General features: G+C 58.9%; 1 protein-coding gene and 1 long non-coding RNA gene across 2 annotated transcripts; one reads left to right on the top strand and one right to left on the bottom strand.

Moving 5' to 3' along the window:
- The first annotated feature begins 321 nt into the window (after window positions 1-321).
- LOC307100005 lies at window positions 322-8,345 on the top strand. Its single transcript, XR_013813579.1, has 2 exons — window positions 322-1,889; window positions 7,095-8,345. It is a non-coding gene; the product is annotated as an uncharacterized lncRNA (long non-coding RNA).
- A 128-nt stretch (window positions 8,346-8,473) lies between these two features.
- Window positions 8,474-26,417, bottom strand: ZSWIM4 (zinc finger SWIM-type containing 4). Its single transcript, XM_079772263.1, has 14 exons — window positions 26,063-26,417; window positions 23,647-23,848; window positions 21,823-22,179; window positions 20,016-20,164; window positions 19,778-19,928; window positions 18,791-18,958; window positions 17,881-18,225; window positions 17,129-17,266; window positions 16,545-16,799; window positions 15,944-16,079; window positions 14,729-14,883; window positions 13,777-13,940; window positions 12,330-12,411; window positions 8,474-11,934 (listed from the first exon to the last, which is right to left on the bottom strand). The coding sequence occupies exons 1-14, from the start codon at window positions 26,219-26,221 to the stop codon at window positions 11,075-11,077; spliced, it is 3,321 nt and encodes a 1,106-aa protein (XP_079628389.1). The 5' UTR covers window positions 26,222-26,417; the 3' UTR covers window positions 8,474-11,074.
- Window positions 26,418-27,360: the final 943 nt, after the last annotated feature.

Genomic DNA, 27,360 nt, shown 5'->3' with positions numbered 1-27,360 from the left:
GAATGGAGCAGGAATTGCCCCTAAATGTGAGCCTGATTAAGCTAATGATGGGGGGGGGGGGCGTTCTGGATGGGAAGCTTTGTCTGGAGGCGTTAAGGGAGCATTCTGGAAGTGTGGGGATTGTGCCCCCTCTTAGTTTGGTCACTTTCTACTTCTGGAATGATGAGCCTCTGTGTGTGTGTCCACAGGGAGACACCAGACCCTGGGAACTTCATTCTCCTGTCTGTAGATGCTCAGGAGGCCATGTGGCAAGTGCCCCACCCCACCTCTGGGCCCCGCCCTGAGTTGGGGAATTCTGTGCCACCCCAAATCTTCCCCCAGGGGCCCCACAGGCAGGCGGCTCTGCCCCCTCCTGCCCCGACCTGCCAGATCCTGCAGCCTGGGCCAGCCTTCCCCTTGGGCCCCACAGAGAAGAAAGACCCAGGAGCCCCCAAGGGCTGGGCCCCATGGGATGGTAGCTAGGCGTGGCTTCCGCCCCCTCTCCCTAATCCCACCAAGATCCAGGCCAAACCGCCTGAGCTGCATTGAGGAAAAGGGGGATGCTGGGGGAATTCTGGGGTGCAAGGTGACCTAGAGGCATCCAGCCAGCCCCTTCAGCCCCCCTGCCTGGGCCTGCTGCTGTCCCCTTCCCGCCCAGAATGACTCTTATTACCCAGGAGGTGGGTGGTGAAAAATCTGACCCCAGCCCCAATTATGTGACTTTGGAGATGTTGGGGGTGGGGAGGGAAAACTCTCCCCCAAACCTCTGTCCACACGGGTCTGGGAAGGGTCCTGGCATCATGGTGGTGATCTGGAGCCTACCTGCCCCTGTCCCATCTTAGAGAGGGCCAAGTGGCGGCCGGGCATGCCCAAGGAGGCTGGCTTGGCAGCCGAGGGCACCCCGCCCCTCCTTTACTGCGTTTTGTTCCGGCCCCCCACCTGGGCCCAGGGCCAGGCCCCAAGGCAGGGCCCCATCTTGGGGAACAATGCCCCCGTGTTCCTCCCAGTGGAGGGGAGGTCGGGGGAGGATGAGGTGGGACAGGCAAGCAGGAGGGAGAGATCCAGGGAGGGCCTCTCTCCCAGTGATACCGCGGGAGCCGGGAGTTTCCCAGAGGCCCTGGGTGGGGGCGGGGATGCCGGGAAGCCTGGGAGGGGAGGGCAGGGCTCCTGGACGCAGGGACCACCTGGGACCAGAGGGATCAGAAAGTCCTCAATAGCAGCAGGAGGGAGTTGGGTGGGATAAAAGGTGGGACTTCCCGGGGCTGAAGAAAGCGCTGTGGGAGTGCAGGACGTGAGGGTTAGTGTTCGGAACCCCAGTAAGTAGCAGGGTGTCCTGGGTCTGGCACCCTGCTCCCTGACTCCCCCCTCCCCACCCCCCTCCGCCAAATCTCCCTTCCTGCTGCCTCCTGGGTTTTTCTTCCTGCGTAAGGGCAGAATTTAGGGCCAGAGGGGTTCGGGGCTGCGATGGGGGCGAGGATGTCTGCTCCACCCCTGACCGCCTCAGAGCCCTCGCTGAAAAACGGGCTGAACCCGGAGTGCGGGACCCAGACGGGGAAGTCGGTCTGGGTTTGGGGCACAGGCCGCGTCGGGGTAAGGAGGGAGAAAGTTGGAGCCGAGTTGGGGGACGAGATCGAGTTGGGGGACCGCAGAGAGAAAGTGGGGGCGGACCGACTCCGGGGGCACATGATGGCGCACCCGCCCCGCCCCGCGCCCGCCCCCTGCCCGGCCCGGGGGAGGAGACGAGGAGGTTTTAAAAGCGATTCGGCCCCACGGCTGGTCGGCCAGTGAGTGGGAAGGAGCACGGCTGGCGACCACCCCCGCCCCGGCCCGGACCCGTCCGCCCGCCGCCCCGTCCCCTCCGCCCGCTGGCCTGGCCGGGCGGCGGCCGCGCGCCGCTCCCCTCCCCCGCGGTGAGTCGGGAGGGACCCTGGAAGGAGGTGGTGGCGCCGCGGCGGCGGCCGCAACTTTTCCGCGCTGGACTCGTGGGCGGAGTGGGGGTGCGCCCGGCAGGTCCCCGGCCCTTGGAGAGCAGGAGGGCGTCCCGCCGCCGGAGGTTGTGGGGACAGCAGAGACGGTGCATCTGGCGTCCGCGGCGGAGTCCTGGGGCGCCCCCTACGGAGCGGGAGAAGGGCGGCCCTGCCTTAATCCTCTCCCCAGGGGCCCGATGGGGGCCCCCACCACCTCCCCCGCCCTAGGAGACCCAAGAGAGCCTGTGGGGAGGGCGGGTCCCAAGGCGACTGGGGCAGATCAAGGTGGGCAGAGGGTTGGCAACGGGGTGGGAGGACGTGCGGGGCTTGGGTGGGGGTAGGGAGATGGAGCTACCGGCGCCTGGAGGTGTTCCTGGACTTGGTGGCATGGAGCTGGGAGGGTGGGCGGAGGTCTTCTGGAGTTATGTGGATGGGATCGCGTGACAGGGGTTCAGGCTCTTGACATGTCCGTCAGTGAATGGGGGAAAGACCTTCCATGGAGGAGGCCTTCTAGGGGCCAGCCGTGCAGCCTGGGCTTGGGGGACCCCTCTCCTCGTCTGGCTCCTCCTGGCCCAGGAGAGAAGGGCTCACTCAGGTTGCAAAGAAAGGGGTCAGGGTTGGGAGATTTCTGGACAGCTGGCTCCCCAGCCCTCTGCATTGTGGGGTCCCTGTGCCCTTGCACTGCAGGAGGAGGGTGAAAGGCCCAGACTGAATCCAGACCCCTGCATCCTCGCCCCAGACGGACCTCTCACCCCAGCACAGGACTTGACCGCCCCCAAAGCCTACACTGACTTTGCTGTGCGGCCCAGACAAGCCCGGGCCCAGTGGCTTCCTGAATGTCTTGGAGGTGTCGTTGGCTCCCTGTCACCTGTCCCCTTTCTGCTCCAGCCCCAATGAGATGCCCACCCATGACGGGTGGTAGATGAGGGTGAGGCTGGGGGGTGTGGGACTCCGGGCGTAAGAGGTGTCCTCTGGCAGCCATACCCATACCAGCCTGAGCTGGAGGGCAGTACCCAACAGGTGCGCAGGCTGAAAGGCGAGGTGATGTGGGACACACCCAGTCCGATTGCCCACGCACCGTGCTCGGGCCAGCCCGCGTGCATGTGTTCACACGCTGCTGTCCTGGGGCCTGGTGCCAGCTCTGTCTGGGCGCCAAGGGGGGGCGCCCACTGCCCTCCGCCCTGGCAAGATGTTCTGAGAGCCCCCTCAAGCCCCTAACTGGCAAGCCTTGTCCGTGGGCCTAGTGGGGGCCTAACACAGCTGCCAGCCCGGCCTGGAGCTGGCACGTGGAGCACATGCGTGACAGGGTGTGTCCAGGGGTGTCGGGCCTGTCAGTGCTGGCCCAGTCTCCAAGCCTCTGCAGACCCTTGCTCACTGAAAAGGACCAGCAGAGGTGGATGCTCCACGGGTCCTCCCAGGGACCCCATACCAACCCCGCCTGTTTGTAAGTGGAGGCCAGATGCGTGCAAGCTGCAGCTGTGGGGCAGACCCCCATCCCGGGGGGGTCCCAGGGTAACTGGCCTCGTGGTGCGGTGGGATGACCAGGTCACCAAGGACCAGGTGGCGCTTTGATATGTCTTAGCACACTCTTCAGAGTTTGCCCTTCACCTTGGAGGCTGGGTGGGGTAGAATATTCTAAATGAATTATGCTGCCAGGAACCCTGGGCCTTCTTAAGAACACTCCTTCCTGTCCCTCTGCGTCTGGCCCTTTCCCACACTGGATGCACTTTATGGCAGGATCAGGCCAGGCTTTTCTGGGCCTACAGTGTGACCTTGGGCTTGCCTCTGAATCCCTCTGGGCCTCAGTTTCTCTGTCTGTGAGGAGCATTGGGAAAATGAGCGGGGAGAAGTGTGTGCCTGTCCCTGTCCAGGTGCCCACCATCAAATCCCTTTGGGGGCACTCTGGCCACCTTCTCTTCTGTCACCAGGTGACCTGGCTGGACACGGAGGTGTGTCTGGGGAAGGCTGGTCACCCAGGAAGGACGTACGCAGAGGGCAGTAGGCGTGGGTGTGTGAGAATCCTTGGGCAGACAAGGACGCCGCCATGCTGGGCACGGCTGAGTCATGCTCCAGCGGCGCCTTGCCCCAGGGTGCTGGAGCTGGCGCCACCCTGGGTGTGGTCACTGAGCTGTGGCTCTGGGCAGAGCAGGCCTGGGTGGTCTGGGATGGGGGCCTGGGTGGGGTGAGGGGCCAGGGACTGAATTCTGAGATGCTAAGCCCCTCGGCTTCCCGGCCTCCCCCTGGCCTGGGTCTGGTGTGACAATCCAAGGCTGTGGTCACCCACCCTGAGATTGCCTTGGGGAGCCAGGGGACCCGAAGTCTTGGGTCTGGCAATTATGGGAGGAGGACAGGGCGTGGAAGCCAATGACTGCCCTTGAGGCCAGCAACCCCAAAAAGGCAGACCCAGGCTGGGACACGGACCTGTCTGAGGATAAGGCAGAGGTGGACCTGGCAGTAGGATGTACTTAAGGGCTCACAGCATGGATGTTCGGGCGCCCGCCCCTGGCAATTCCGTGACTGGTCTGGGGGAGATTATAAAGTTTAAGGCAGGAGTTGCAGTTTGGTATGGTGTGGCTGGGCGCAATGGGGGCTGGGATGTGACTTCCATGGTTCCCCTATTTATAACAAGTGATTCAGTCCTCACTTACTCACCCCTTCCTGAGCCCGCCCCCTTCCCCCAGCCCTGGGTGGGCAGCAGGGCTCACCCACTTGACTGTGCCCGGCCTGCCTCCACCCTGGTGCCAGCCTCTGAGGGCTGCCCGTCGTGTTGTGAGTGTTGTTATGGTCTCGGTGTTGGGATGGGGGTCGGGGGCGGGGGGCTGGTGGTCAGGCGGCCCTTGGCTGGGCAGCCCAGGTTGGCGGCTGGCTCTGGGGCCCTCGCCAGAGAGCCTCTGCGGAGAGTCTGGGCCCATTAGGCAAAGCGTTAGTGACAGGCTGGGAGGGCGGGCGGTGGCGGCGGACAGGGCGGGGCCTGCAGCCCTTGGTATTTTCCGATCCCAGCTGCTCTGAGAGAGAGAGAGAGAGAGAGAGAGGGTGGAAAGTATTTGGGGACCAGGCTTGGGGGCGGCGGCCGTGGTGGCGCCCCTGGCGGAAGTGGCCCATATTCATTCTTGGAACACAGGGTGGCGGTGGGGGTGACAAGATGCTTGCCTGTGCGTCTCATGCCTCCACGCCCTGTCTGCAGAGCATTCTCAGGCACACGTGCATCCATCTGTGAGGCCTGGGCCTGCTTTGCTCCTCCGGCCCAGGGCCCACCCTCCCCTCTTGCCTTCAGCTGCCAGGAGCTTGGCCCTCCCTGGACACCATCACCCTTGAGCCTGAGAGGGAAGCCATTGGGAGCAGGGGCCCTGGCTCCTGGGCACCTGCCTCGCAGTGCCCCCTTCGTGAGAGAGACCCAGGCCTTTTGTGGCTGTGAGGGTGGGGAGTGGCCTTGGCCCCATCCCGGGCTCTGTACAGGGGAAACCCCACAGGAAACAGGCCTGGCCAAATGGCCGCCCTTCCCGTTCTCGTCCCTGGGACACGATTGTGCTGTCTCACTTCCGGAGGAGGCCCAGGGAGGCTGGCCGCCCTTTGAGGCCTCCTCTGTTCCTGGTTGGTGCCCCCAGGCCCTGCGGAGACAGGGTTGGACTGAGCCCAGTGGGAAAGTGGGTGATTCGTGGATGTGTGTGTGTGTGTCTGTGGGGAGACGGGGGTGTGACAGAGCCTGTCTCCCAGGGGTGGACACCACCAGATCTGGGTGCGGTGGTCCTACCCGTGTGCGGTGTCCTCATTTCCATCCATCTTCCTTCCTGTTTCTGTCTGGTCTGTGATGACAGTGTAGCCCCATCCAAATTACACCTAGCACTCATGGGATCCTTAGCGCCGCAGTATCCCTCCTTTGCAGATGGGGAAATGGAAGTCCAGAGAGGCTGAGTGACTTACCCAGAGTCACCCAGCTAGGAAGCTGCAGAGCCGGGGATCAAATCCCGCCAGCCTGGCCACAGAACCCCATTTACTGAACACAGAACTGGTCTTACCCCCACACCCCCATCTCAAAGAACCTGGAGCTTGGTTTATTTTGTTATTTTTTTGTTAATCCTCACCTGAGGATATTTTTCCATTGATTTTTTTTTTTTTTTTTTTTTTTTTTTAGAAAGAGCGGGAGAGGGAGACAGGGAGAAATATTGATGTGAGAGAAACACATCGATTGGTTGCCTCCTGCACGAGCCCAGACCAGGGCCCGGGCCAGGGAGGAGCCTGCAACTGAGGTACATGCCCTTGACCCGAATCGAACCTGGGACCCTTTGGTCCGCAGGCCGACGCTCTTTCCACTGAGCCAGACTGGCTAGGGCTGGAGCTTGGTTTAAATGCTTTGCCGCTGATGTCCTGAAATTCTTCATTTCTGAACTTGGGGCCCTGTGTTTTCATGCTGCTGGTGGCCCCACAAATTCTGTAAGCAGTTCTGATGCCAAACACTTGCTGAAGGGCATACACACTCTTGGTGAAACCTTATTGTGCTACGAGGTAGATAAAAGCCCTTGGCTCCATTGTACAGATGGGGAAGCTGAGGCTTGGTGGGCATTTGGGAAACAGCTGAGTGGGGCTTTGCACCTCGAGCCCGGGTTTGGTGCTGTGGGGTATGCATGCCCAGAATGGATTGCGGGGTGTCCGTTGCTGGCATCCGCTCTGGTGTGGCTCAGGCTAAGGCCTGGCTGCTGAGGAGACGGGACCACGGGGGGAGGCCCTGGTGGTTTCCTCCCACCCTTCGTGCTTCTAGGAAGTGGCGCCAGCTGGGGTGAGATCACTTCCTTAACTGCCTGCCCGCCACCCCCTCGGCTTCCTCTCCCCACGGCCCCATTTAGCCTGCCCAGGGCTCCGTGGTGATCATGGGGGGTGGGAATGGGCCATGAAGAGGTGGAGACCTGGCTCTGGCAGTCCCTGCAGCCGCTCTGGGCCTGGGACGCTCCTGGCATCCTTTCCTCTCTGAGCCTGGGACAGAGGGCATGGCTGGGTCGGAGGAGTCCAGCCTGGTGGCCCCGCTCTCCATTCAGCTGCTGGTGCACGTGGGGAGAGGGTGACCCTGCAAGGACCCAGAGGATAGCAGCAGTCGGGACCTGGAGAGCAGATGTTCTCAAAAATCTCATACCTCCTTTGCTCTCTCTCCCCCAGGTGCCAGCTGATGGCCCCACCCAGTGCCTCCCTACCCCTGTGCCATGGCCGGCTGGGGTTCCTGGGGATGGGATTTGCTGCCTTTCACAAATCACATTGCCAGGGATTTCCAATCGACCCTGAGCCCAATCTCTGGGGCCGTCACCATCACCATCACCAGCACCAGCACCAGCACCAGCACCAGTACCAGCACCAGTACCAGCACCAGCACCACCAGCACCACCAAGGACGCTGCCAGGGGATGAGGTGGCAGGGAGGCCCTTGCTGCCTGCGTCGGGCCTGGGGAGCAGGGCTTAGCTGCTTGTGAGCAGGGTCTGCACCAAGTCATGTTCACAGTGGCTAAGTTCCGCCCCCCGGAGCCCTCACCTCCTCCAGCTCTGCCTCCTCTCCCTGCCTGTTTTGCCGCCTGGCTTCCCTGGGCTCTGCCTCCCGTGCCTACTGAGCTGAAACACAGTTGATTTGTACAGACTGGCTCAGTTCAGCAGGAACAGGAGTCAAGCCCCCTAGGAGCCTGTGGCCCCTGCCTTCCCTGGATGGGCTGACGCCTGGGGGAAGAGACAGATGCCTGTGGAAAGAGAGGAGGATTCAGATCTATCTGGGGAGGGACTTGGGGAGGGTTGGGACTTGGGACGGGATGGGGTGGGTGGACTCAGCTCCTGCTGCCGGCCCCCTCCCCCAACTCTGTTCTTGGAGACCCCCCCAGTCCTACCTCCAGCTGGGCTGTGTTCCCAAGGAGGACAGGGGGTGGCCCTTCCATGAAAAAGGGAAGCCAGCTGTGTCTGCGCCTGGTTGACCCTCTGGGTCCGGAGCCTTGGCCCCTCCCCTCCCAAGCCTGGTGGGGGCACCGGCTGGGCCGCACCTTCCCAGCAGCCAGTTACCCAAGAGGAAACTGCCTTGGGCCCTCAGACCGTTAAATGCCAACTCCAGACTTCCGGAACCAGACTGGCCTGACGTGAACGTGCCTGACCCCTTCAACCTGGGTTCTGCAGCTTCCTGTCTTGAGGGAGGAGCCGTGACACCCGCTGGCACACAGGGTGGGAGTGAGGCCCCTGTGGAGGACCGAAGGGACACAAGCAGGCCGGCCCAGTCCGGGGTGGCCCCAGAGCAGAGTGAAGCTCCCAGGGTGTCAGGGCTGGCCCCGGGTGCCCCTTCCCCACCTCGGCCAGGGGCAGATGCAGGCTTGGGGCAACCTGTGCTGTGTGTTGTGTTCAGTGTCCAATCAAATAAAACCTGCCCCGCCTTATTCCTGAAGGTGTGGTGGTTTGTGACTCTTGCCTTTCATCCCTGGATTTCCGGCTTTTTGGGTGAGGAGGTTGAATCAGCCCCAATTTACTGGCCCCCCCCCCCCCCCATGCTCCCGGCCTCACAGGATCCCGTCCCCTCTGCACCTGTTCTGAGGAAGGTGGCAATTTAGTTACAAGGGTGGGAAGGTGACCTTGAGGGGTGTCCTGGGGATGGGGGGAGTGACCAAAAGAAACCCTGGACTAGAGGGGACTGACTTTTGGGGGCCGATGTGTTGACAGGGAAAGCTTTTCTGGAGGGACCTAGATGGGGTCATGATTCCCAGGGCCGAGGGGGGATGGACTCCCACCTCAGGTGGTGGGGGTGGTGCAGGCTGACCCCGAGGGAAAGGCCGGGCATTCGGAGATAACTGGGACCTGAGGGTCTTGAGCTAGTAACATTTGGGGGGTGACTGAGACACAGGGGTGACATTCGGGGTGCCTGGTATCCGAGATGCTGGTGGGGAATTTGGGCTTGAGGTGTGTGCATGAGGAAAGGGGGACACTGGATGACTTTGAGAACTTCACAGTTAAGGGGCGCCCGGGGCTGAGGACAGCATTTGGAGGCGGCTGGGCCCAGGGCCGGCCACCTCTTGGGCCCCAGGCCTCCAGGAGGCGCTAAGGGGCGCGCCGGCCCCCGCCCCCGGCCGCCCTCACATACCTGTGGGAACACGCGGGGCGGAGCAGGCGGTGGGGCCGCCTCCAATGGGTCCCCGGGAGCACAGGGCGGGGCCACGAGCCAATCACAGCGCCCCGCTAGCGGCCGGCCCGCCCAGCCTCTCCCGGAAGCCCGTCCCCGTCTGCCCGGCTTTGACCGTGACCCGTGCCGTCCGTCCTCCAAAGGCAGGAGGGCACCGAGGAAACCCCTGCTTCTCGGGGAGCAGTGAAGGAAGGTAACCGGGGGCCCTCTCGCTGTCCCCCAGACGCCTCACTCTTTGGGGGCTGGGAGCCTCCCCAGCGGCGTAGGTGCTCAGACACGCCCTGCCGGCGCCCCCATGGACCGCGCCCCCCGCCTCTTTTTGGCCAGAGTTCCACTCCTCGGGGCCTAGTTTAGAGGCAGTGTCCCCACCTTTGGGCGGGGGTGTCTTCCTCACCCAGCACCACCCAGTACCCCCCCCCCCTTCCCCCAGCAACTTGGAGAGAAGTATCCCTAACAGCAGGTATCTGGAGCCAGGGCACCCCCTAGCGGCTAGTTCCCGCGGCGCAGGAGCCATGCAGCCTGGGCTGGGCCGTCAGTGGCCCCAGCAAGGTACTAACTAAATCAGACTTTGGTGTCTTCCTAAAATGGATGCCCTTTCCTTAAACTTGGGAGCCCCCGTCTTCTCGCCTGTAAAATGGAAGTGTTCCTACCCACTCCTTGGGTGGGACGGGTCAAGCACTCAGCGGAGGCTTGCTCATGGTGACTCTCCACTCTGCCTGCCGCTGTTGGCCCTGCTCCCGCTGGATGAAGCAGCACCCTCTCTCACTCTGCCCCTGGCTCGAAGCTGTGCCCACAGACGAGGCTGGAGATTTTCTATGGAGAGAACAACGGAGGGCCCTGTTTGGGGGTGGGAGGGAAGGGGAACACACACCCCAGTCTCAAAATAAAGAAGAGAAAGCTGTGTTCAATCTTTAAAAAACAAAAAGGAAAAAGAAAATACAATATACAGTTCAATAAATAGAAAAAAAAATCAGTTATAAAATCATGTGGTCTTTTGTCCTTAATTACAAGGGGGAAAAGATGGGGCGACGGTGGGGAGGCCAAAAGGACAGCAGCTGGGGCTTAGAGACACAGAGAGAGGCAGGCTGGATGGGGAGAGAGTGGAAAGGGAGAGCAAGGTGAAGGGGCGGAGAGGAGGAGAAGGGGGAGACGAGCCGGAAGATGCCGGGGGCCAGCCTTTCTTTCCTTTCCAAGTTTGGGGTGGGGAGTCCCTGGCTCCCTGTGCTTGTCTCCAGGTTTGGAGGACTCCAGGTTTGGAGGACAGTGTGAGCATGGCTCAGTTCCTGAGTTGTATGTCCAGTGACTAGCAGGTAGGGGGAGGAGAAACAATGACCCGCTCCTCCCCCTAGTCCATCCTGGGACCCCAGTACCCACAGGAATGGGAGTCCTGGCCGGATGGGGGTTGAGGTATGTGGTCGAGGCCTGAGGCCTCTTTAAATCCTTCAGTGGGGATGAGCCATTGGTCCTGGCTGGATACCCTGGAGGGGGCTCCTGAGGCAGTGAGAGGAGGGTACAAAAAGAGATTTAGATGCTTTAACACAAGTCCCCTGGCCACCCAGAGTAGGGTGTGTGTGGGGGGGTCTGCTACATTGACTTTGAGAGCCAGTTTCTGGAAAGTCCTGCCTCCCAGTTCCCCTGGAGCCCAAGCCAGGCCTGTGAGTTTGGGGAGGGGGAGCTTGCTATTGCTTTTGGGGTACCCAAGTGGGGCCACACCAGCTACCCCCCTTCTAGGCCCCCGGTGGTGGTATGGCTTCTGATCCTTGCGTCTCGCACACTCGCTCGCATAATCCTAGGCACGCATGTGGCAGGACGCCACCCCCCATTCCCACGTCCAGCCAGGCTGGGGGGATGGCAGGCAAGACCACCTAGCTCCAGCTGGGCTCCTTCCCTGACTCAATACTGAGATGCCACAGGACCTCCAGTCCAGGTGCCCGATGCAGAGTGGGGGGCACAGAAGCAGGAGCCCAGGGAGACCCTGCCCCACACCTGCCAGACGCCCCTCAGCCGAAACGCTCCCGCACCAACAGCATGAGCTTCTTCTTGCCCTTGTACGTTTGTTTGAGGTTCTCCAAGAACTGGGTGAACTGAAGGTGCCCGTCAGGTGCCAGCAGGAAGGTCTCTCGGGCCTTGCCCAGGAACTCGATGAAGTCACCATAGTGTCGTGGGCTGATGTGCGTGAGGCGCGAGTGGCTGGTGGTGATGTAGGCTGCCACCGCCGCGTCCAGGAGCTGGCAGAGGGGCGCCCGGTCAGTGCCCAGTGGCTTGGCTGCCCGGCGAGCCCCCAGGGGACCCAGGCCGGGCGCCGAGAGGGTCCAGCGGCGGAGGATGTCGGAGAGCATCGGGGCACAGTGGATGCTCCGGATGATGAGCGGGACAATGGCGGAGAGCTCGTGCCGGCCCAGGGAGTGGCTGAGGGAGCAGGCCCAGAGGACGTCGTTGACAGCGGGATGGCTGTCCTGGTTAAAGGCGATGCTGAGCTGTGCCAGGGCCAGCGTGGCCAGCTTGTAGGCCCGCAGAGGCAGGCCGCGGTGCTCCATGTAGCGGGCCACCGTGAAGAGGTGGGCATGGCCCAGGCCGCCGGCAGCGGCGTCCAGCACAATCTGGTAGGCCGCCTCGAAGGCTGCGTGGTTCTTCTCACACAGGGTGAGAGCGGGCAAGGCGCAGTTCTGCGGGTCTTTCATGGCGCACTGCAAGGCCAGGGCGCGGGCGCAGGCCCAGAGCTCCTCCCGCCGGGGTGCATCCAGCTGCAGCCGCAACAGCGTGGCGTGAGTGGTGCCTGTCACTGCCACAATGGTGGCCGCCTCCACCGGCGTGAATAAGGAGTACCAATTCTGCATGATGTTCATCAGAGCTTGCGGACCTGGGGAAGGCGAGATGGTGAAACTGGTCAGGAAGAGGGGCCGGAATGTGGACGTGTGTCCATGGGTGTACCCCAGTATCTCCATCCCCAGCAGCAGGACTGGAGATACATTCACTTCGTGTTCACCCCCTGCTGTACCCTCCCCAAAGAACAGGGCACAGCAGGACTGGCTGGGACTGTGTACGTGGGGGGCTAGCTATGGTGCCAATGGCTCTCTCCAGGCCATTTAGCCTGGCCAGCCTCCGGGCTTCTGTCCAGCACAGTCTCTCCGCCCAACATTCCCTCCTGGCTTAGCTCTGAGCACAGGCTCGATCCAGAGGAGAGTCTCTACTTCTCTCTTGTGCCCATTTGGTTCCATGAAGAGATGGGTGGCAGATCCCCTTGGGGAGTCTCACCAATCTCCGTGGCACAGCTGACCAGCCAGCGCACCATCTCCCTTCGCCGCCAGGTCATGGTGCTCAGGGTCATCCGCATCACCTGCAGGGTGTGAAACGGGACAGAGAGAGGTCACCCAAAACTTCAGGCTGGCTGAGAGAGAGAGGTTGGGATCCTTAGGGGCCCAGGAAGACAGAAGTTAGGGGCTGACTCAGTGAGCCATACAGTCTGGGCAAATGGCTTCACCTCTCTGGGTCTCAGTTTACTCATCTGTAAAGTGGGGATAAAAACCTTATCTACTTCATAGCGTGTGAGAAGCGAAATTATGTAGTAATGCTCTTTGCACAGTGCCTGTTGCCTCAAAGTGCTCGGCTAACGTCAGCCAGTACTATTACTGCTATTGTTGTTGTTATGCGGAGGCCCCCATGCATCCTACTCTGGACAAGCCAACCCATCCCTTCTCTCCAGAAAGTTCCATGCTTCATGTCTGCAGACTCCCCCCGAAGCCCCCAACAGAGCACCTGCTCCACAGGTCCCACCTTCTTCAGCTCTCACCCCCAATGACCACCTTCCTTGCTTGCCCCTCCCCTCAGGTCCAATCCCCAGTCCTATCTGGTGGGCTCTGCCTTCTGGAAGCTCCTAAGTAGAGGGTCTCCTCTCTAAAGCTCCACCCTTGTCCTGCCCCCTCCTCCTCAGGAAATTGTTTTTGGCTAATTCTGCCCCTGAGGGCCCCTTGCTTTCTAATTCTACCTGGGAAGATCCCACCCGACCCTGCAAGCCTGCCCCAGGCTGTACCTTATTCTCTTATTTCACTAGGTCACCTTCTGAGGCCCTGCCCACCTCTACATCACACAGCCTGCAGTTGGCACCTCACCTACAGGCTACAGCCATGCCTGCTGGCCTCTGCCTCACCAGAGCAAGATGGCCTGGCCCTGGGGGTGGCCGGGACACTCACCCACAGGCCCCAGGACTTTCAACCACAGACCTCACCCCAGAGGCAGCTCCTCACCTTCAAGACCTTCCTCCAAACCCAGACCCTCAATGGTGACTTCTAGGCTGGGTTCCCCTAAAGGCCCCACCTCTTATTGGCAGGCTTTGCTGCCCCCCCCCCACCTCAGCCCCACCCACCCATGGTCCTTAACCTTAAGCACACCAGCCCCAGGCCTCACTTCCAAGGCCAGAACGCCTGGGCTCTGCTCCCTCTGGGGCCCACCCTCTCACCAGCAGGTTCCATGACCCTCTTCCTCCTCCTCCTCCTCCTCAGCCACACCCTCAGAGGTAGATTCTCTCCTTCAAACTCAGCCACTGAGTCTCTAATTCGCAGGCCCATCCACTGAGAACCTCATTCTCCCCCTCCCAGAACTTACAGACTCTGCCTTTCTGTGGCCAAGCCACAGGGGTGCCACTCACATCCTGGCCCCACCCACAGGCAGCATCCCCCTCCCCCATCCTCCTGGGGGCCCTCACCTGCAGGCCCAGCTCCAGTGCAATGCCCAGCAGGGTGGTGTCTGGTGGTGTGCTGGCCGGGGTGGCTGTCTTGCAGGCATCCTGTGCCAGCTTGAAGAGCAAGGCTGGAGAGTGGATATTCTGCTGGATGGAGCCCAATACTGTGTGCAGCCATTTGGGGTCTCCTGGGGGAGGGGGAGGGACATTGGCACCATTGTTATACCCGGGAGTTCATGCAGTCTCCCTCCACACAGGTGCACAGGTGTGAGCATGGAGGGTCACGAACCTGGCAATGACCTGTGAAGATCCCGACCACTCTTAGCACTGCCACCCCCCTTCTCTCCTCTGCCTTCCTCCACTTCCAGTGGGAAGAAGCCACTTAGGAACCTGCTAGATGCCTGACGGTCAAGAGGATGGATTCTGGAATCAGAATGCCAGGGTTCAAATCCCTGCCTTGCTGTGTGACCCTGAGCAAGTCACTTCACCTCTCTGTGCCGTGGCTGCCCCATCTGTGCAGTGAGTAACACTAATGGAATAGTACCTGCCTCACAGGGCCACTGAGAGCCCACACCAGTAGAGGGTTTAGCATGGCAAAAGCTACACGAATATTAATTTGTTTGTTTGAATCCTCACCCGAGGGTATTTTTCCATTGATTTTTTTAGAGAGAGTGGCAGACAGAGCTTTATCCTCCTTGGTGCACTTGTTACCGTCTCACTTAGAGCGTAACTATCCTCTTCACCTGGTTTATGGTCTGTCTGCCCCCACTAGAATGTAACGCCACAGGGCGTGGGATTTGGGACAGTTTTGTTTACTATGGCATCCTTAGCACCTGCCCCAGTCTTGATCCATCTAAAAAGTGCTCCAGGAAAACTAGTGGAAATTGATAAAAGGACAAGAAAGAGGAAGGAAGGAACAAAGGAGAGGAGGAAGGAGAGGCAGAGGACACGGGGACGAGGGCGGCGTCCTCCTCACCCTTGGCAGCAGTCAGCATGGTGGAGGCCAGCTCGCACTGGCGAGTCTCCAGGTGGCCCAGGATGAACCAGCGGGGGAAGCGGTTACTCATGACCGAGTCCAGTGGGTTGGGGTGAGGATCTCCAGCCGGAAGTGCTGTCTCTAGTACAGGCAGCCTGGGATGAAGCAAGAAGTAAGCCTATGGTGAGGCAAGGCGTGAGTCTCCATCCTTCCTAGGAGAGAGGCCTCCTGCCTCAGCTGCAGCCTCCCCTCTGAGGCAGCAAAGCCCCGAGCAGCCAGGAAGATGGATGTGTGTGCAAGATGTTCACTGCAGTGTTGTGTATGTCCATCACTCGGGGTTGGACTAAATAAACAATGCTTTATGCATGTACCAAAGGCCATGCGGCTGATAAAGAGATGATGGGATTCTCTGTCTCCTGAAAGGATTTTACAAAATTCTGCTTCTGTGATCGGCTGGTACACGTGTAAAATGATAAAAGATAATTCATTGTAATGTTGTTTTGTTCAACAGCATAAATGTCTATCCAGATTGGTTCTTTTACGATGCAGCCTCACAGTGGTTCATGTGCTATATGGTACAACCAAGCCTTTAAGATACAACGCGCAGTGAAAACAAGGGTTTGCAAGGCACAGGTACAGAACATATCATTGGTGTAAAAGGAGGACCAGCTTTCAATTTCCAATTACAGGTTTGCAGAAATCTCAACTCTTGATAAGAAAGTGGGAACAGCCCTGGCTGGTTTGGCTCAGTGGATAGAGCATTGGCCTGCGGACTGAAGGGTCCCAGATTCGATTCCAGTCAAGGGCACATCCCCAGGTTGCAGGCTCGATCCCCAGTAGGGGTCATGCAGGAGGCAGCCGATCAATGATTCTCTCTCATCATTGATGTTTCTATTTCTCTCCCTCTCCCTTCTTCTCTGAAATCAATTTAAAAAAAAAAAAAAAGTGGGAACACTGCTTAGGTATGTTGGGACAAACCATCCTAGAAAAGTACTCTGACTTTTGTGCCAAGGGAATGTCTCTCAAGTTCAAAATAATATTATACATTCTGTTTAACAGTCAAGAGCATAGGGAAGCCTGGAATGCCAGCGTGAGGTCAGACTGAAATATCAAGGCTGTGAACTTGGGAGGAGGATGGGGATGTGAGCGTGTCTCCCATGCCCCAATGCTGTCTGGCCCACTGGGCAGAGTCCCCAGCCATTTGCCTGTCCTTACCTCATGGCTCGAAGCGCCAGGCGGTAGGCCAGGTCGGGGTCGTGGGGCAGCAGGGCGGTGAACAGGTAGCGAGCAAAGGTGTGCATCGGCACACTCTCCCGGAACAGCACCTCTCCGAAGCCACTGAAGGGACCCCCTGCAGGGGCAGCCTGAGCTTAGCCCCCAGGTGTGGGCTCACTTCTGAACTTCTGCCCCTCCCCAGTCCTCTCCAGACCCCAGGCTGAGTAGGGGATGGGCAGACCCCAGGACAGAGTGGCAGGGACGAGGGGCGGGAGAGGTCCTGGGCATGGGGACACTGGGCTGCGACAGAAAAGCCCTGGAAAATTCGAAAAGAGGAAACCCTGGGCACCCCTGGGAGGGCAGGTCTCAGATGCAGGGTGAGGGGGGTGGGGCCTCATAAGGCAGCACCATGGGCAGAGCCACTGAAGTCCAGCTGGGCACCAGCGACTTGGCTCACGGACTCCAAGGTGGGCAGGGAGCCGGACCTCACCACCCGCAGCAGTTCCTGGCTGCCAGAACGTGCCAGGGAACCTCATCTTTTAGGAAATGTTAAGGGAAAGGACCCAAGGACCCAAAGACCGGGCTCGGGGCGGGGCCTCACCGTCCAGGAGCAGCCCCGCCTGCTTGCGCAGCACTTGCACCAGCCTCTCGTCCAGCTCCACTTCCTCCAGCAGCGCCAACAGCTGCTCCTCGTGGCGCACCACCTTGTCCTGGGCGTACAGCCCCTCAGGCAGGGGCCGCTGCTGTCCCAGGCCCAGCAGGGCCACCTCCAGGGCCAGCGCCAAGTAGGACTCCCCAGAGCTCCCGGGCACCTGCACGTGCTGGTAGGCCACCTTCCGCTTCTCGGGGCCCGAGTCTGTGGGAGACGGGCACTAAAAATGCTGGAGGGGGACCCCTTTTCTGGGGCCCCAATGGCCCTTGACCCCAGGCATGGAGACTGAGGGTAGGGTACGTGGTATAGGGGAGTCCAGGGGCTGGGGCCATCTTCAAGCAGCGGATAGGCCTACAGTGGCCGCACTTGCAGAAGCGAAGCCTATTGACTCCTTGCACTGAGGAAGGGGGGCGGGGAGGAGGTTGCAGCAAGGGTAAGGGTGTAACCTCATTTTCTAGGGGTACTGAGCCAGGGGGTTTAACCAGAGAGGCGGGGATTGCCCCACCTCCTCCAGGGGTCCCCAGTGTGGGTACCTGGGTAAAGGGCAAGGGTCTCTTCCTCCAGGCGACAGGCCTCCAGGAGTGCCCTGCAGAGGCAGCCGACGGGGTCCAGGGGGTGACCCACCCATCCTTCCGTGTTGGTGATGCAGGTGGAGCCTTTCTGTAGCAGCTCTGCAGGCCGGAAGAGGGGCTCAATGCCCACCCACCTTCTTTAGCCCCTGGGGGGCTTTCTCTCTCTGAACCCCCAAACCAGCCTCCCAGTGCCTGCCCACCGTCTGCCCACCCAGAGGTCGTCTTCTCTGCCCCTCGAGCTCTGCAGCAGCTGTCACCTCTACAGCCCTCTGGCTTCCTGTCCCACAGCCACTCCCAGGCCTGGCAGGACACCTGGAGGAACTGGGCATTTTCTAAAACTTCCAACCAGTGTCCTTCCCCCTCAACCCCTAATCCCACCCACCTCTCTCCAGCCCAGCCAGCAGCTTCTGGGTGTTCTCTTGGGAACTGCCCCCTGTGGAGGCTGCAGGCTGCTGCGCTTACTGTGCTTCCGAAGTTCAAGTTCTTAAACTCAGGCAGCGGCTTCCTGACTTTTAATTCTGCATCCCCTCCAGTGGCTTTGTGAGCCCTCCATCCCCTGCATTAAATTCCTGTAGGCTCAAGACACCTATAGTGGTCTGGTTTTCCCAGTGGGACCTTAAGTGGTACCCACAGACCCCCTGGGTTACCACAGCCTCCAGTAGCTGGCATCTGTGCCTACAGCCCCAGGACCTCATGGTAATATTGGTGCCCACCTTTTTTCTGCTGCTTGTAGCTCTCAAGCTGATGCCGCCGCTGTAGCCGGAGTGTGTTGACGATGGCTCCTGCTAGCCGCAGGGCCTGGCGGGGGTATCCATGGGCACGCAGGGTGTCCACCCGGGCACAAGCAGTGGGGAATGGCTCCCCCAGCCAGAGGGGGCGGCCCTGGGGGTCAAAGGTTGCCTTGTCGCTGCCCACATGGCCTGTGAGGCTGGGGCCATAGCAGTCACTGGCCAGGATCCTCTGAAGATGGGGGTCACTCCAGTGCAGTGACCCAGCCTGCAGGGCTCGGCCAAACACGGTGTGGCGGGAACCTGCAGCCACCTCCTCCTCCTCCGGGCCTGTGGAGAGGTGTCCAACATAGCCTAGCAGCGGGGTCATGGCTAGCTCCCCACACCGAGTGCCACTTAGGGCTACACTCTGGGTGCATCGGTGGACATGTGCCATCTCAAATCCTTACAGCAGCCTTTCAAAGGTGCATGTGTGTGTGCTGAACACTGAGGTTGATAACTGTCTTGCTGTCCATCTTTCTATTCCTCACATTCTACTCTTTCTTTCTCTTTATGTCTCTCCCCATGCCCCCTTCCTCTCTTTCCTCCTGTCTCTTTCATTTCTGCCTCTCTTTTTTTTTTTAATATCTTTGCTTTTTCCTCTGTTCCCCCCACGCCCGCCTCCATTGCCAGGAGGAGGCTAAATTAGGAGAACAGCCAGAACTACAGGTGTCTTAAGCATTTCACCACACTGTCCCTTGGGCTACCCACTGCCTTGCCCCGGGCACCCCCTCCCTCCTGGAGGGCAGGGCAGGCAAGGGCTGGAGCCTCCTCTTGCTCCCCCAGAGCATCATGATGCGGGGTAGGGCACTGCCGAGGTCATGGTTTTGGGTAATGGCAGGGACCCTTCTCCTACCTGGGTTGAGGGCTGTGGCGGGTTGTAGGCTTGGACCGTTGAAAGAGTAGTTGCCCTCTTCCAGCGGGCACACGTCCAACTTGTCCCACTTGCCAAGCAGCTGGAGCCAGCTCGCCCGCTCTTCTGGTTTACAGTGGGGGCTCAGGACTACACACACCCACAGGGCCCCTGGGGAGGGAGGGCAGTGAATGGGGAGGTGCAACATCCATGGCAACAGTAGCAGCAACATTTACGGACTGCCTACCGTGTGCTGTGCGCTACTCTCTGCTTCACCCTCACCCTGGGCCTCTGAGGCTGCAACTAATGGTCTCTTCACTTTACAGGTAAGAAAACTGAGGCACAGAGAGGTAAAGTCACTGGCTCAAGGTCACACAGCTAGGAAGTCGGAAGGATTCAAACCCAGGCCTCGGGACTTCTCTCACTGTCCCCCACCTCCCCAGTGCTTATCACCATCTATCACAGGGGTCAGCCAATTACTGCCCCTGGAGAAAATCCAACCCACCACCTGTTTTTCAACAGCCTGCGAGATAAGACTTATTCTTACATTTTTTAATGGTGGTGATGGGGGAAATCAAAAGAATATTTTGTGACTTGTGACATTCAAATAAATAGTGTCTGTAAACAGTTTTATGGGAGTTCTGCCATGCCCATTCAGTTACGTTTGTTTGTGGTTGCTTTTCCAATACGACAGGCAAAACTGAGGAGTCGCTACAGAGAGCCAATGGCCCAAAAAGCTGAAACTATTGACTATGTGGTCCTTATAGAAAAGGTGTGCCAACCCCTGGCCTAACCTACAGGGTGCCAGCTTCATGAGGGCAGGTATTTAACCTGCTTCTTGCTGCAGCTGCAGCAATCAGTATAGTGAGTGCCTCGTACACCAGAAGCGCGAATGAAGAGGAAGGACTCGGGACAGACCTCAATCTCAGGGGAGGGCAAGATCTAATGCCCAGGTCCTGGTGCCTGCCCCGCTCCAGGGCCGGGCCTTACCCAGCTCGTCCCACAGCTGCCGGCACTTGTCTGTCATGCCGGCGCCCTGCTGCCGCCACAGGGCCAGGCGCGGGTCCTGCAGAAACTGCTCCGTCATGAGGATCAGCATGCGCGCCCCGTTGGAGTCCCGCATTCGCAGCATTTCTCGAATCTGCATGGGGACAGGCTGGTGAGGAAGGGGTGGGGTGCGGCACCAGTGTCTTCCAGCCCCGCTGTGCACGCCATGCCCACACTGCACCTTGCAGAACATGGAGCGCAGCTGCTGGCTGGCGCCATAGTAGCCACCATTGGACAGCAGCTGCTTCACCTGCTCCTGGATTTGCTCCTCATCCAGATGCCAGCAGTTGGCATCCTCAATGCTTGCACCCGCCGTGGGGTCTGGGGCACCTGTGGGGTGGGAAGGAAAGCTGAAGTTTGGGTTGGGGAGAGGGGGCCTCTGCCCCTGCCATCATTCAGTCCTCCAAACCATCCTACCCATCCCACCTGAAAAACCACCCAGCCATCCATCCATCCATCCATCCGTCTGTCTGTCCATCATCCCATCTAAAGTGCCATCCATCCATCCATTCCTCCCAAACATCATTTGCTCATTCATTCATTTACTTATTCATCCATCTTAACTGAAACAACAACCTACTAATCTGCCCATCCATCCATCCATCCATCCACCCACCCACCCATCCATCCATCTTGCTTAAAACATCTCTAGCTTATCCATCTATTTACTGATCATCCATCTTACCCAAAACACCACCCACCCATTCATCCATTCAGGTGGGATGATGGTCCATCCCACCTGAAACATCACCTGCACTTCTACTCATCCATCCATGCTACCCAAAGCACCATCCACCCATCCACATCTAAACCACTCACCTGTCTACCCCACCTCCCATGTCATACTATGCATCTAATCCATCCATATACCCATAACCCTTAGCATACCTACCCACCCCATTAGTCAAGGATCCACCGTACCCGTACTTCCACCTGCTCACTTATCTATACCTATCCCATTGGCCCACCCATCCAGCTACCTACCCATATGTGTCTTTCCAGCTAATCTGTACCAAACACTCAAAAATATCCACTGACTAATTCATCTATTGATCCACACAACCGCACGATCCATCCATCCAATGAACCCCAACCTTCTATCTATTCTTCTTCCATCAAACCATCCATTCATATGTCTCCCCAAACAACCACCACCCCATTAGTCCATCCATCTGTCCTACACCCACTTGATCCACCCACCACATCAGTCCACACACATGAACATTCCTTCCCCACATCCATTAACTCACCCCCAACCCATGCACCCACTGGTCCTTCCAATATTCCACCAAGCGTATCTGTCCACCACCGTCAGTGTACCTCAACCCCCTCTATCAAAGCCCACCCCACCCCACCCCACCTCCAATTATCACCAATTCCCCATTCACCTACCATCCTAGTTAATCACCTATCCACTCACCCACTCCACCTGCTTTTCCACACCATCAGCTCATCATGAACACCTTCTGCATCCACCCACCCTCACCCTCAAGTATCTATCCATGTCTTCACCTACTTATCCATCTATCTACCGTTTATCCTGCTCCATTCTCCCCACCATTATGGTTAGACAACACAGTCCCTTGTAGCCCCAAACCCTCCCAGAGCTCATGACACCTCCTTGTCTGTCTCCCACCAGCACCCACACCCGACACCTACATACCCTTCATGTCCTTCACCCACCCACTCAGGCCTGTGCCTGTGATCTGGGACATCCTCACCCTGGGGCCCGACCTCCCATTTGTTCCCTCAACTCTCATTCTCTGAATTGGCTGATTCCAGCCATTCATCTGACCGGGGCCACATCAAATCCAGGATCTTCCTCCTAATAGGTGTGAGGCCTTGACCTCAGGCAGTGGTACTCCCTCCACACCTGCTCATGGATCAAGGGGACCTGAGGATTCTGTGACAAATGTCCGTCACACGGCAAGCGAGGTGGCTGTGAGCTGAAGCCTCCCCGTCCTAATCAGACCCCAAGGCGCACTTACCGTGCACCAGGTTGATCTCGGAGCCCAGGAGGAGGATCTCGTCGGCCAAGCGCTGGGCAGTGGGCAGCACCTCAGTGTGGTGGGCGCTGATGAGATACTGCACGAACTTCTGCAGCTGGTCCCGGTTCATCTGGGAGAGAGTCTCGGAGATGGGAAGCCGCAGCTCCACCTGATGGGCGTGCCGGATTCGGTACAGTGACAGGGCCACCACATGGGCACAGTAGAAGAGGTCACGATTGTCACAGCCACAGCTCACAGACGTGATCTTACAGCGGTCAAAGCTGATGGAGACGTGGTAGAGGTGCTCAGGCTCTCCGGGGCCTCCGGGCTCCCGGATGTTACCGCTCAGGTGGAACCCTAAGACAAACACCCAACCATCACCACGGTGTCACCCGGAGGCAGGGGATGCTCATCCATGGCGCACAGCAAGACCTGAGTGCAAATGCCAGCTCAGTAACCTAGAGCAAGTCACTTAACCCCTCTGTGCCTCAGTTTCCTCATCTGTCAAATGAGAATAAACAGGAACATCCTCCTCCATGGAGTTGTAATGAGAATTAAATGGTTAATCGTTAGCAAGGGCTTATGTTGGCATACAGTAAGTCCTAAACAAACGCACGTATGTATATTACTATAGAGATGATATCAAAGATGGTTTTCTCAGTCCTTGGGCTACCAGGGATACAGGCCGGGGTCTAGATGCCCTGTAACTTCTTGGGGAGATGCCAAAGGCCTGTGACACTTGGGGATGAGGGGCAGATGTGGCAGGCCAGGTCACCCCATCACCCCCTGCCCCTCCCTGGCCCCTGGGGAGCCCAGATGCCAGGCTCATCAGACTGGTTGGGCAGCTCAGGCCCCAGCCGGCCCTGGCTGCGTCATGTGGGGAAACGGCCGCTTCCTCATACCGCTGGAGGTGGCCGAGCCTGTGGCCAGCTGGGCCATGTCCAGGCAAGGGGCCAGGGTTTAGGGAGGGTCATCTTGGCCAAGCCCCTGCCTCCAGTTGGGAGACGTGACCTCCCCCAAACAGGTGTTCCAGGACTCACCTGTTTTCTGGCTCTCACTGGTTCCCTTCTGAGCACTGCTGCCTGAGGTCTAGAATCATCTTTCACCTCTGGCTTTGAACCTCTGCTCCCTCCCCTCCACTGGGCCCCAACACCTGAGGTGTAAGACCACCCCTCACAGCTGATCCTGAACTTCTACCATAGACTTCCACCTAAGCCTGTTGCCTTAGGTCTGATCCGAACCTCCACTTCTGTTCTCTGCCTGAGGCCTGGTATCATCCTTGCCCCTGGCTCTATTAGACCTCAGGCCTAACATCACTGGGGCTCTCTGCCTGAGGTATGGAACCGCCTCTCATTTCCAGCTTAGATTCTCCTGCCCTCCTCCCAATCTCAGCAACTCTTTCCCACCCTCCAACTAAGCTGATGGAGCTGGCGCAACACCCTTCCTCCAGACCCTTCATCTAAGCCCGCGGCCTGAGGTCTTGGCAGATTCCTGCTCTCTCTCTCTCTCTCTTTTTTTTTTAATATATTTTATTGATTTTTACAGAGAGGAAGGGAGATGGATAGAAAGTTAGAAACATCGATGAGAGCGAAACATCGATCAGCTGCCTCCTGCACACTCCCTACTGGGGATGTGCCCGCAACCAAGGTACATGCCCTTGACCAGAATCAAACCTGGGACCCTTGAGTCCGCAGGCCGACGCTCTATCCACTGAGCCAAACCAGGTAGGGCAGATTCCTGCTCTTTATTCACAACATTTTGTCCAACCTTCCCCAGAGATCCGGAAGCTCCCCCGGGCCCCGGCCCCCGGGGAGGGGTACTTACCCACTTGGAGCACCCGGTCCACGGCCCCACTCTGCAGCAGGTGCAGCCCTCGGGTGAAGGGCACCCGGGTGTCGTGCTCGCCCTCTGGAGGCTGGTAGCCCAGTGACGAGTACATACATATCTCCCGTTCGCTGCGTGGAAATGACCAGAACACAATGCGCTTTTGGACCGGCTCCGGCACCCGGGAGAAACGCTCCTCGACCTGAAGGAAGGGCCGGGGGGTTAGAAACCTCAGCGTGAGTCCAGGCTTTGCCGCGTCTAAGCTGTATGACGGTGGGCAAGTCACTTTGCCTCTCTGAGCTTCAGGTTTCTCAAGTGTGATGGGGCTATTCACAGCACTGGCCTCTTGGGTATCGTGAGGACCAAATATGCATTCATCTACATAAATAGCTTATAATAACACCTGGCCCATAGTGAGTGTTCTAGAACTTTCTGCTGCTCTCCTCCTGGGTATCAGGTCCCAAGGTCCTGATGTAAGACAGGACCTAGGCTTTGAGAGGGCAGAAGAGAGAGAGAGATAAAAGTTATAAGAATAGCCGAAACCGGTTTGGCTCAGTGGATAGAGCGTTGGTCTGCGGACTGAAAGGTCCCAGGTTCGATTCCGGTCAAGGGCATGTACATTGGCTGCGGGCACATCCCTGGTAGGGGGTGTGCAGGGGGCAGCTGGTCGATGATTCTCTCTCATCGATGTTTCTAGCTCTCTATCCCTCTCCCTTCCTCTCGGTAAAAAATCAATAAAATATATTTTAAAAAAAACAAACAAAAAAAAGTTATAAGAATAGTGACCAGGGCTGTATTTTCTCAGCCTATGCTATGCTAAATGCTCTATGTATGCAATTTCCCTTAATTTTCACAGCAAAATCCCAATAATACTAATCACATTTACAGCCTGGGGAATCTTAGGCTCAGACATGAGAGAATTCACTTGCTCAGTGTCCCAGAGCAGGCAAGCTCCAACTCCCAACACAGACTCTGTTCCCAGCTTCAAGGGCCCCCAGGAAGGGAGGGGTGCCCTAGCCACCCCCATGGGCTCTGGGCAATGAACTGAGCTGGACGAGCCTGTGTTCCAATCCAGCCTTGCTACTCACTGGCTGGATGACCTTGGGCAAGTTTCTCAACCTCTCTGTGCCCCAGTTTCCTCAGAGTGGGAAGGAAAACCACAACTCCCAACGGTTGCAGAAGATTCTATGAGCTTCTCTGGGGCAAGGCAGGTACATGGAGTACCGGATGTGGTTTTAAGATTATTCTGGGCATCTCACGCACAATGAAGGGGCAGGAGCCCTCCAGAGCCCCCAAATCTGGGTTTCAGGGAGGAAGTGGGAGGGCCAGTGACTGGCCCAGGCCTCAGGGACAGTTGGTAGATGACTAAGGAGGGATTTTCCAGGCCATGAATCAGAGCATGCTCCATCCACACTCGGCCCAGACCCATCAGTCCCAGCAGGCTTCCTCACTCTGGAGAGGCCAGGGGCAAAGAATGGCCTCTCAAAGCCAGGCAGAACCTGTGGGAGCTCATCAGGTTTGGTCAGGTCTGGGCCACAGCTCCAGCTCCTGGGGCACCCACACTGAGGCTGGAAAAGGGGACATCCAGGGCTCCAGCCCTGGGCATCCTGTCAGAATCCCCAGAAGCCATAGAGGCGGGGTTCCAGGTGCACCTGTTCAGGTACCATCACAACACAGACCCCGACCCTGCTGCCTACCTCCAACCCTGCTGCCTACCTCCAACCCTGCTGCCTACCTCCGGAAGGACTGGGATGGAGGTGGGGGGCAAAGAGAAGGGTGAGTGGTAGGGGACTTGGGAAATCCCTGCAGCCCATCAGGAGAGACTTGGCAGCCCCCAGTTGGGAAGTGATCCCAGAAAAACTGGGCGTGGGAGTAGGGGGACAGGACCTGGAGGAGCATAAAGGGGTGTCCCAGCTGAGATCTGCAGAAATGGGAGTCCTCTGCTGGAGGTATAGGGCAGAGATCTGGAATAGGGGATTGTGGGTCTCTAGGAGCTGTGCTCTGGGTGTCCCCAAGGAGGGCAACTTGTAGGAGCTAGAGAGGAGTGAGGATTGAATGGGGTGCTCTAATGGGGGATGAGGATGAGATGGGAAGAAAGGGGTACCCAGGGTTGTGAGAGGGCCATGGGGAGGAGAAGGAAGTGTCAAGAGTTGGGATCTGGGGCACTGGGGGCATCCCTGGGTCTTTTGGGCTGGAGGGCAGGGCTGGCGGGGAAGGGATGAGAGTGGGTCATGAGGTTTGAAGGAGTGAAATGGGAAGATAAGGGGGTGCCTCGGGGCAGGGTTAAGGATCCCGGTTTCTCTCCGACCAGGGCAGGTACCGAAACTGGGAGCTGGGCAGGGGGAGGGGGACTACCGGAAAAGGGGCTGGGGGTGCGTCCCTCCCCCGCCCCTCTCGGTCAGCCCCTCTCGGTCACCTGCTCGAAGGCCCAGCTCTCGGCTACTCGCTTGGCGCTGAGGTCCAGCAGCGCTTCGGGCCGGCCCCGGCCGCGCACGGCCCCGGCCCCGGCCCCGGCATCGCGCTCCTTCGGTCCCGCGGGGCAGCTCCGACTCCGCTTGGCCGCGGGGGGGTCCATCGGCCGGGGCCGGGGCGGGGCCTGTTGAGGGGGGTCGGTCAGATGCCCGCTCCGCTTCGCCGGCTCCCGCGACTCCTACCCGCCTTCCTGTCCTTCCTCCACGCAGGGCCGCACCCGGACCCCCGCTACTCCCACCCCCGCAGCGCGCCGGGCCGGCCGGGTGATGCGGCCCCTTTAAGACTCTTCACAACAATGAAGCAGCTTCGGCCGCCGCTTTATCCTCCGCCTCGTCCCGCCCCCGCCGCCCTTCCCAATTGGCCCCCCCGTCGGCCTCTGAGACCCTCCTCTGCTATTGGCTGCCCGGCCATACCCAACTCCAGGTTGCCGCTGTTCATTCGTTATTTGCGCCGCCTATCTTTACGGAGAGGCCCAGTAAGAGCGCTCAGCGAGAGGCACTGTCAATCAGGGAGCGCCGGAGGCCAATCAGAGTGGGAGGACTTCCGCGGCGCTGGCCTTATGCGAGTTTCGGGGCGGGCCTTGGGTTCATTCACAACATTCCTCCCCCGCCCCCCTCGGGCTGGACAGCGCGCCCCGGGCAGCTGGAGCTGCGCCCACATACGGCTTTGTTTACTGAGGGTCGCTTCCGGGCGCCGCGAGGGGACAATCAACACGGCTCGGCCGGGGAGCGAGACAGAGCGGCGGGATCCCCGCGCAGCAGCTCAGCCCCCTTTTCCTCTGGTCTGTGACGCGAGGAACTCTCTCAGACCCTGGGCGCCGGGCCGTTTTGATAGCTTGGGGGGCTGGGGGGCGGGGAGGAGAGATAACTGGCCCCTTAGTAGTGCTCTTGGGGGCTGCGGACCTCCTCTCTATAAATACATCCCAATTCAAGCCCATCCTTGAGCCCTAAGCTAGGACCCAATCCATTTTATGCCCTAAATATGTCATTGAGTCATGAAATTGTTGATGTTCGACCATTTATGACCTATGAAAATGGCAATTTCGTAAGGTTCGACGTAATACGACCACCTATGTTTATTTTTTCTGACCCAGATTTTCCAGGCCACATCTTTGTTCTTTATCCACCTCCGACCCCTTGTCCTTAGAGAATCCCGCATTTTCCCTTTGCCACACCTCTCTCCATGATCAGTACATTTCTTTAGTTCAGCAGTTGTTTAATTTCGGTTTCTCCCTCTCTACTA

The sequence above is a fragment of the Cnephaeus nilssonii genome, assembly GCF_951640355.1.
Source record: "Cnephaeus nilssonii genome assembly, chromosome: 5".
Classification (NCBI taxonomy): domain Eukaryota; kingdom Metazoa; phylum Chordata; class Mammalia; order Chiroptera; family Vespertilionidae; genus Cnephaeus; species Cnephaeus nilssonii.
Note: the sequence above shows the minus strand (reverse complement) of the source record. Positions and strands in the feature narration are given on the sequence as shown.